The sequence below is a fragment of the Cebidichthys violaceus genome, unplaced genomic scaffold (assembly GCF_023349555.1).
Source record: "Cebidichthys violaceus isolate CVI_PGR_0920_01 unplaced genomic scaffold, fCebVio1.0.p SCAF_13, whole genome shotgun sequence".
In the NCBI taxonomy this organism is placed as follows: domain Eukaryota; kingdom Metazoa; phylum Chordata; class Actinopteri; order Perciformes; family Stichaeidae; genus Cebidichthys; species Cebidichthys violaceus.
The window spans coordinates 15,778,001-15,787,386 of NW_027176296.1; the positions used below are offsets into that span (position 1 = coordinate 15,778,001).

Below are 9,386 nucleotides of genomic sequence, written 5' to 3' on the forward strand. Positions count from 1 at the left end.
CACATTAGCATTGATTAATTGATGTGGTGTGGTTACATTCAAAGAACAATGGTTATAAGAGGAGTTTACTGCTGATTATCTGGTCCCGCAGGTCAAAGACTTGTTTGTTATGATGATGTCATTACAAAAGGCTCCTTAAAACCTGACAGAAAAAAGAACGAAATGCTCTCGAGGAGCAGACACATGTAGACATGAAAAAAAAAAAAGAAGAGAGAACTCCGTGTCCCAGCCGTGTGCTAGCAACCCGACACCGCAGAGTTCAGAAAAACAGGATGAGAGGGGGAAAAAAACGTTCAGGGTTTTCAGAAGTGCCTGCTCTTGTCAGCCAGTCATAGAGGCCCAAAACAGGTGACGCTTTGACCCATGTTTACGACTTCGTTTAGTGAAGTTCAGCTTACTGTACATGCTATGTAAGCGTGTAGCAAACGCATATGATCACACTGATATGGATACAACACAAAACTCCTCGGCATGTGGGGGGGGACAAATCTAATATTCCTGGTGGGTTTGTATTTGTCAGCAATACGGCGGGGGAAACCTGACTGGCCAAAAAGCAGGTCTCTCTATTTAAACTTTAAAAGTGCTTTTATGAGGGGCTCCTCTGTGTGGCTGTAAAAGGGTGAAATGTTCACAGTGTTTTCACAGAGTGAGGAAGAGATGTTGACGTAGACGAAGTTTCACAACTGACATTTTTGTAGAGACTTTCCATTTTTCACACACTTTGTACTAAACAAACCACAGAAGTGTAGTGATTGCAATAATGGAAGCAAGGTGGAAAACCTTGCTCTGTTCAGAGTTAACGAAATCCTCTGAACACCTCTGAAGCTCACTAATTAGCATTAGTGAAACGCCACATAGTCATGTAACCCCTCATTAAACGCAACACTGCGATTTTTACACATTTTGGTCTTTGTACAGATTAAACAAACCAGATGTAACATGTTAATTAGAAGTGCTGGTTGGCAGAGCCAGGCAGCTGTTCCCCCCTGTCTCCAGTCTTTATGCTAAGCTAACTCGCTGCTGAATGTAGCTTTGTATTGAACAAACGGATATGAGTTTGAATCTTTCTTAAAAATGAGCGTATTTTCCCAAAATGTTAAACTATTTTAAATTGAAATTCCTTAAAGCTCCCACCAAGAGACAGTTAGCTTTAGCATAACGTCTGGAAGCAAGGGGAAATGGCACCAGTCAGCTTCCAGTCTTCATGCTCAGCTAAGCTGACTGTCTCTTGGCTGTAGCTTCATATTTATCATACAGACATAACAGTGGCATCGATCTTCTCATCTGAGGCTCGGTAAGAAAGCATTGATTTGATTTATCCCACGAATCCTGGGAATTCAGATGTGTGCCTGCAGTGTGTATGTTGACATGCATGGGGCTTATTATTAGGCCTGTCACACACTCACATGTTTATTTTCACAGGGTCAGCTGTGGTGCATCCGTCGGACAGCCATAATGGGACACGCACACAAGCGCACAAGGAAGCTCCTTGTCCAAACATTATTGAGGTTTTATGTGCTGAATTTGGATTTGGATGTAACCCGAACCGGACATTGTTATGTGCCGTTATCCATCCGAAGATAGAGTAACTACATTCGATGTAATAGTCACAGATACGATCTGAGGTTTGAGGTCAGATTCAACAGTTACAGTCAGGACAGCTCCGATCACACGACCGCCATGTGCTAGTTTGACGTGTCGATGACGTCTGACGGCGGTCCGATCTCCGCCCGTGCTCCTCCATCCAGGGTTCTCTAACCCCTCGGTCTCACTGTGCCGCTCTGCTTTCACAGCTGCTCAAGTTTCCGATCATCAGGCCAGCAAAGGCTGCGACAGTTTTCACTGCATGTCCTGAAACCCACCCGGGATAAGGCTCTGTGGAGGGGGGGGGCGGGGGGCACAGAAGACACAGCAACACTCTTGTGAGCAGTGATAGCGGCGGGGCTATAGAGCCTCCAAATCAGAGGAGACCGCATACATGTGATGAGATTAGAGCTAATCTAATGGTGCTTCATTTGCTGCTTGGACTCAAGACACCTAATTCAGTCTAGAGCCTCTGATTGAATTGCAGTTCAAATGCCTCTTTATATACTATCAATATTCTGTGTCGCGTGATGAAAAGGGCAAAGTAAGATTATGTAGCGCGTCTTCAGACGTGATACTGTTTTAAAAAGAGCCATAGTTTCAGTTTGTGTCCCTTTGTTCTGTGCGCTATGCATATTCTTGACCGGCCTGTTGTTATGTAATAGCCTGGTATAGAGCCCCACCCCCGCCTCTCCTCCTCACACCAGATTGCCTGAGTTTAGACTCCGGCTGCCATGGAAACGAGGCTCTAGGCATAATGGTTTTCTTCATGAGACCTCCTCTTTGTCCAAATCGGCCCGGGTTATCTTATCTGAATTATCAATGTTTATCTGTACACAGACGGTGCACAATGGGGTCGGATAACACGGGAGATACTGAGGAGGGGCTCCGCTTGTAATGCAATGGGGAACAGGCCAATAGGTTGTGCAACAGTAAATGTCCCAATACAAAACACACGTAAGAAAAGACATTTCAAAAGAATGTCAACCTCCTCAGGTGTCACTACAGCATGTGCTGACAGACTCAATCAATAGTTGGTTTGTAGTAAAAGTGAGTCCCCTTCCTACTTTGTACTGAAAAAGGGACACTGAGCCACTGAATAAATGTCCCCATATGTCTCGAACATGTAACAGTAACATTTTCTGAGCTGAGCTTGTGGACAGGACTTAAGGAGGCCAATGCAACGCGATTTGATCATTTGGCAGTAAGTTCCGTACCAAATCGAATTTGGTGTGTTCTCAGACGGCCGCCAAATGCATTCCTGTGGGCTAATGGCACAACACACACACAGTGACTCCAGTTTCACTTCAGGGCATCCACCTTAAGTCAAGACGAAGAACACATAGAGCTATTACTAGAACTATTATGCAACTTTATGGAAATAATTCAATGCAATTTACATTCCCTATCGCTCTATCTACTGTACTCTCATCCCAGTCGAGACAGATTTTAGTCCAAGCTGAATGTGCTTTAGTGAAACCATACTAGGGACACCAATTCTGTCCCTGTAAGGCAAACAGGCCGTCCAGTGGTGTGCAGTCCTACGTCTTACAGTGTGATTAGGTAACTACAGTACTTGTTATGCCCCAGTGTGTTTAGTTTTTACACCAGAATTATCATGGTTTAAATGGTTTTTAACACTGAAGCCACCTTTTTAAAATGTTTTCTCTTCGGGCACTACATACTTTTTGAATATAAGAATGCCCCTTCTTTTGTTGCCTATGTGTTTGCTACTTATTAGTTCATATAGCTCTCCGTGTACATGATACAGTTTGTATGTTTCCCGATGGAACACGACACCACAACTCTTAAGAGTCGGGGGGGGGGGGGATCGCAGCTAACAGCGCGAACAGCGTTAACAGCGCAAACTACGACAGTGCTTCCCGAGCCAACGGTGTTTACTCAAGTGGTCTGAGCCGGCAAAGTATACAGAGAAACTCTGATAACAACACACACACACACACACACACACACACACACACACACACACACACACACACAGACAGAAGGAGAGTGACTTCATTATCTGTTTTAGGAGACATTACTCCAGTATGTCTTTACATTGCAAATAGTTGGTTGCTGTTACTTTAAATTTAGGCGAAATGCCGGCATGTTAAGGATAAATCACTCAAAGACAAATTCATTATACAATATTATTTGTTAATATATTTTGATGCATTGAGGACTCTTTTCTTCCAACTACTCTTCCAACAACAAGCCTTGCAGGACACCGTACAACTAACGTTTAAACAGATGTTTTTGATGGGTTTTCAGGTCTTTTCAGGATTTTTGGAAGGAACTCCCCTCCCTCGTCTTTACTTTCCTGGACTACTTTAAAGAACGAGTCCATAGGTTATCGAGGCTTGGGTCAAAACAACATACCAGAAAGACAGCTCAACCATTGTGTTTGCATTGACCCGCGACATACAAGAGAGTCAGCAAAGTCAGTGCGCTCACGTGCACGTTGTCAACGCCTTTCGCAGTTCTTCATAATCCTGTCAAAACTCGTTTGAAGTCATGTCGACTTCTCTATTGACGGCGGCCACTTGGTCCGTTTTGCATAAGCGGGAAGATGTGAATGTTCCCGTGCCTTAAGTAACCACCATTTGTTAAACGTTACGGCGCATTTTCCCTTAACGCTGGTCACATTTCAGGAGATTCAAATCAGCCGACCGTCTGCATGTGACCGACGGGCATGTCGGCTTAGAACTTGAGGCAAAACAGGACACACGTGGTATTAATTCATTCATTTTCTTTGACAATGACACATGAAAAAACATACATGGATTATTAAAAAAAACAAAAAAAAAAACATACAAAAGTAGATTGGCTTACATTTGACCCTATCTAGACACAACATGATATAACCACCATTGTGACAGAGGCCAAGACTGCTAAAAAGTATTCAAATGCCTCTGGGATCCTTTGGGTCAGAGTTACAAGATTTGCAGAAAAACCCCGCCGCAGTTATAGACAGTTTTTCATTAGTACAAGTTAAACACAGTACAGTTACGTCATTCTATACACGATATCAGCCGTGACAAAAGCGCGTCGGCAGTGATCGCGTCGGGATATTAAGACTTGCTGCATACAACTGAACGCACGAAGAACGAAGGTATACCTCGATTATCATTTCACCTGTCAAGTAAAAAATTCAGAATGGTAAAGATCAATCCATGCATGGCTAGATACAGTACTGGTAATGACACTTGGTCTTAAGACTGTTCATTTGCTGTGATCTGTGGGCTCCTCTCCCTCTTCCTTGAGTAAACACGTGCGCACCATGGCCTCTGTGACGATGTAAGGGTCGCAGTTGGCGGACGGACGGCGGTCCTCGAAGTAGCCCTTCTTGTCCTGCCCCACCGAGCGAGGGATGCGAATGCTGGCGCCCCGATTGGCCACGCCAGCCGAGAACTCGTCGATGCTCGAGGTTTCGTGGCGGCCGGTGAGGCGCCTGGCATTGTCGAGCCCGCCTTTGGGGTCGTAGGCCCGGATGTGGTACATGTGTCTCTTCGCCAGCCTCTCGATCGACTCCTCGATGATCCTGCGAAGGACAGGGAATCAGCAAGACACTCAAAAACCAGAGCACAGTGATTTACGACGCCGCAGCGAACGGGAAAACTCTTCTCTTACTTCAGTCCGCCGTCCTCTCGCATCTCCTTGGTGCTGAAGTTGGTGTGGCAGCCGGCGCCGTTCCAGTTCCCCGTGATCGGTTTGGGGTCGAAGGAGACCACCACGCCGAAATCCTCACACACTCTGTGAAGGATGAAGCGAGCAACCCACAGATGATCCCCCATGTTGATGCCTTCGCAAGGCCCAACCTGGAACTCCCACTGAAACACAACAGAGGCTGCGTTATTAACTGATTGTGAATTTGTATTACACAAGTGAGACAATGGGAAAAAAATTAAGGACAAAAGGGACAATACCTGAGCTGGCATGACTTCGGCATTGGTGCCGCAGATGTCAACCCCAGCGTACAGACAGGCTCTGTAATGCGCCTCCACTATGTCGCGTCCGTACGCCTTATCTGCTCCCACCGCGCAGTAATAAGGCCCTAATCAGGCGGAAGGAAAGTAAATATTAAAACCCCGCTGGCCTTTAAGATCGTGTTACATTTCAATAAACAATGAGACAAGCTAGAGACCCGAAACTCACCTTGTGGACCAGGGAAGCCGTTGGAGGGCCAGCCGAAGGGATGCCCATCCGTGCCCAGGATAGTGTACTCCTGCTCCATACCGAACCACGGGTGGTTATTCTCCACCATGCTCATGATCCGTTTACAGGTGTTGCGCAGATTGGTCTCTGTTGGAAACGACAGTGGGGATTAGCCCCGAGATTCAAGACGGCTCTATCTCGCAACCGCTGTCAAGGCTCGTTCGTGTCTGCTTTTTACCTGCGGGCTTGCCGTTGTACTTGAGCACTTCACAGAGCACCAGCTTGTTGGGGTCTTTTCTGAACGGGTCCCTGAACATGGCGGCAGGGATCAGGAACATGTCGCTGTTGGAGCCCTCCGACTGGTACGTGCTGGAGCCATCAAAGTTCCACTCGGGAAGATCTGACGCAGAAGAAACAACAACAACAACATTTGAAATCAATCATCTACTCCAAAGTCTAAAAAAACCCAAAACATCACGTTTTAGCGCATGCTGTGCATGTGGACCCGTGGATCATATCTGGGGGGGGGGGGGGGGGGGGGGGGGGGGGCAGATCTTACCCTCGATCGTCTTGGGTTCAGAATCCAAAGTTCTAGTCTTGCAGCGCAGTCCCTCTCCAGAACCGTCGATCCAGATGTACATGGCTTGGACCTTGTCCCCCTGAGGGAGGTCCATGTACTGGTGCTTAACAGCTTTGTTCAGCTTAGAACTTGTTGAGGTGGCCATTTTCTTGACCCAAACCTGCAGAGTGAAGAGGACAGACCGTGAGCCTCCCACAGTGGACACACGTATTCCTTCGTGCATGTGTACAACGTGTGGAGGACGTCGTGACAAAACACACGAGGCTGACGAAGAAAAGGTTCAGCTTAATGTTGAGAGGAAAAGAGAACGCTGATTACACAACAGCAGCAGCATCAGTGAAACCAGCCTGCAGGCCTTCTAATTCTCTGCTGCTCTAATATTTAACTACCAGTCAGAGGCAAAAGAAGAAGAAATCAACATTGATGCAAGATTACATTGCATAGGGTTAATGTTAGAGGTAAGTCAAAAACCAAACGTTGACATATTAAGTAGAAACAAAGGGAAAGTTTCAGCAGCAAGCAAAAAGAAAATCAATGTCTCCTTATTGGAACAAATCCAGCAGCAGATGTCCGTGTGTAACAGGCCTTACCTTATGTGTTAAGTGTAGGAAAATATCAAAAGTTTATAAGAGCCTCTAGAAGCGTGGTCTTTGTGGAGCTTTCTATTGTCTTTCATTCCTGCTTCTCCTCTGCTTCCACGTCTGATTTATAGTGCTGCTGCGCTTCTCCGCCGCCTCCGATTGGCCGAACACTCAGCACGTGATCGCTCCGTGACGCGGAGATGCGGGAGTCCCGCAATCACTGCGGTGAATAACAACGGGAGGAGGCAAAGAAGCTTTTTCTTTTTTTTTTTCTGTTTTTAAAGTCTCGCTTGCCTATTCATCAACGTTATGTAAAGCATGAAAAAAAGAAAGCTCATGTAATCAATGAGCGCAAATCACACGTGACACACGAAGAGACGCATTGTACTGGTGGTGATCGACCGTTGATTGTGATCAACAAGTGGTGGCGCCCTCAAGCGATTTAAACCGACTTCTTGTGAACGGAACTATTCATCCTCAGAAGTTACAGATGCGTTACAATGTCAGCAGACAGTTAAAACAGAGCGTGACGCACGGTGACACATTTTAAATGGTCGGAGTCTCAGATAACATATGACTTCAAATCAGAAAAATAAATCCACAGAACACAAGTGGTGTAATAAGCAAGTTATGAGCAAATATATTGCTTATAAACACACATAAATAAAATTAATATTAAAACCAAACCGCCACCTTTGTTTTACTATGCAATTAAATTGTATATGTTTGGATACCAGCGGTGGGTGATGAAGTGCTCAGATCATCTGCTTGAGAATTGTAGCAATAACACAGTATTACAAGACAATAAAAACACACTATTACAATTATAAGTCAGTATAGTACATCAAGTAGCAAATGTATTGTTTTTATTGGATCATCATTAAGGAGTGCATTGATGTGAGCAACATTTTACTTTGGTAGTGGAGTAAAAAGCAGAATATTTGTCTCTGAAAAATAGGGCAAGAGAAGTATGAAGTGGCAGAAAAATGGAAATACTCAAGTGAAGTACAAGTGCTTCAGAATGGTGCTTGTGTACAGTGCATTAGTAAATGTCCACCAGTGAGCACATTCCCATTATAGTCAGCAAAATGTACTTAAAGAATAAAAAGTAAAAGTTGTCATGATGCAGCAGAATGGGCCCTGCCAGTGATGTATGATTATGTTATATGATTATGTTATATGTAGGATAATACTACTACTATAACACTACTATATGATTGGATAATTATTACTGATGCGTTAGCATGTAAGCAGCATTTTAACGTTGTAGTTGTTTGAGGTTGAGTTCATTTTAACTTCTTTATATAAGCTGTTTAACGCGTAATAATGCGTCATACTTTACAAGCTGATCATGTATTTTGGACCATATATATATATATGTGTATGTAATATAATATAACTATACCAAACAAAGGCAGAGAAGAAAAAACTGCAAAACACCACTTTGAATTGCGATGGATTAGAAGTATGAAGTATAATGAAATGAAAATACTCAAGCAAAGTACATGTACTTCAAGGAGTAGAGTAAATGTACAGTAAATATTTCTGTCTGAGAACGATACAAGCTAAGGACACAAGGCTGTGGGCTTAAGCAGCTGAATCCTGATTGTAAAATGTGACCACTACTAAATACTTTATGTTGAAACGCAAACGCCACTGAATTCACAGCGTATTTTACTTTGAAAATCATCGATCTGTGATTTGACTTCCCCTCTCAAAGGTATATTTTTGATTAACATTTTCAAAGCGGGGCATAAAAAGCATATAAATGTATGTCTTCTAAAGTAAAGTATGTCAGGACACCAGTGGTGCTAAAACAACAAAAAATATGGATTTCAAAATTTGGGTTATCAGTTGCTTGTATAATTCCAATGATTACAGCCTCTCTTTACCTTCACACAAGGACATCCGTCAATTTCTCTCATTATTTTACCATCAAATGTCTCCAGAATAAACCAACCAACACATTTACACTTTGCAGCACTCTAGAGACCAAAGATCAACCTTCTCTTCAGAGGGTGTGTAAAAGTACAGACAAGACTAGCCACCAAGGAATCAGGACAAGTTCACATAGAGAGAGGACAGTTTCATCATGGAGCTCCAAAGACACCCGAGACATTTACTGTACGTGGAAACAACGGCCCACAACAATGCAATGCAAGTGAACACTCTTCATTCAAGTAAAACAGGAATGATGTTTCCTCCAGAACAAGTGATTTCAGGTTCTGAGACTCCACACATCTGGATTGAACACACTCTCCTTGTCTGTTCCCTTCAGTCGGCCTCACAGCAAGAACACTTATGGTGACACGCAGACTGTCAGCTTGTCGTGTTGTGTCCTTTGCTTTTTTGTTGTTGTTGTTGTTGTTGATGGGAGGCCTCAGTGCAGCTGCTGACCTCTTTGGCAGCAGCTCCCGGAGCGTTTTCCCAGACTATCTCTCGACGTGGTCCATTGTCTGTGTGTTCCATCTAACACAAGCGGA

At 44.2% G+C, this 9,386-nt stretch overlaps 1 protein-coding gene across 1 annotated transcript; it reads right to left on the bottom strand.

The window, feature by feature from the left end:
• Positions 1-4,316: 4,316 nt before the first annotated feature.
• On the bottom strand, positions 4,317-7,020 carry glulb (glutamate-ammonia ligase (glutamine synthase) b). Its single transcript, XM_068707931.1, has 7 exons — positions 6,913-7,020; positions 6,302-6,482; positions 5,981-6,142; positions 5,743-5,889; positions 5,514-5,641; positions 5,218-5,417; positions 4,317-5,128 (listed from the first exon to the last, which is right to left on the bottom strand). The coding sequence occupies exons 2-7, from the start codon at positions 6,465-6,467 to the stop codon at positions 4,810-4,812; spliced, it is 1,122 nt and encodes a 373-aa protein (XP_068564032.1). The 5' UTR covers positions 6,468-6,482; positions 6,913-7,020; the 3' UTR covers positions 4,317-4,809.
• Between the last annotated feature and the right edge of the window lie 2,366 nt (positions 7,021-9,386).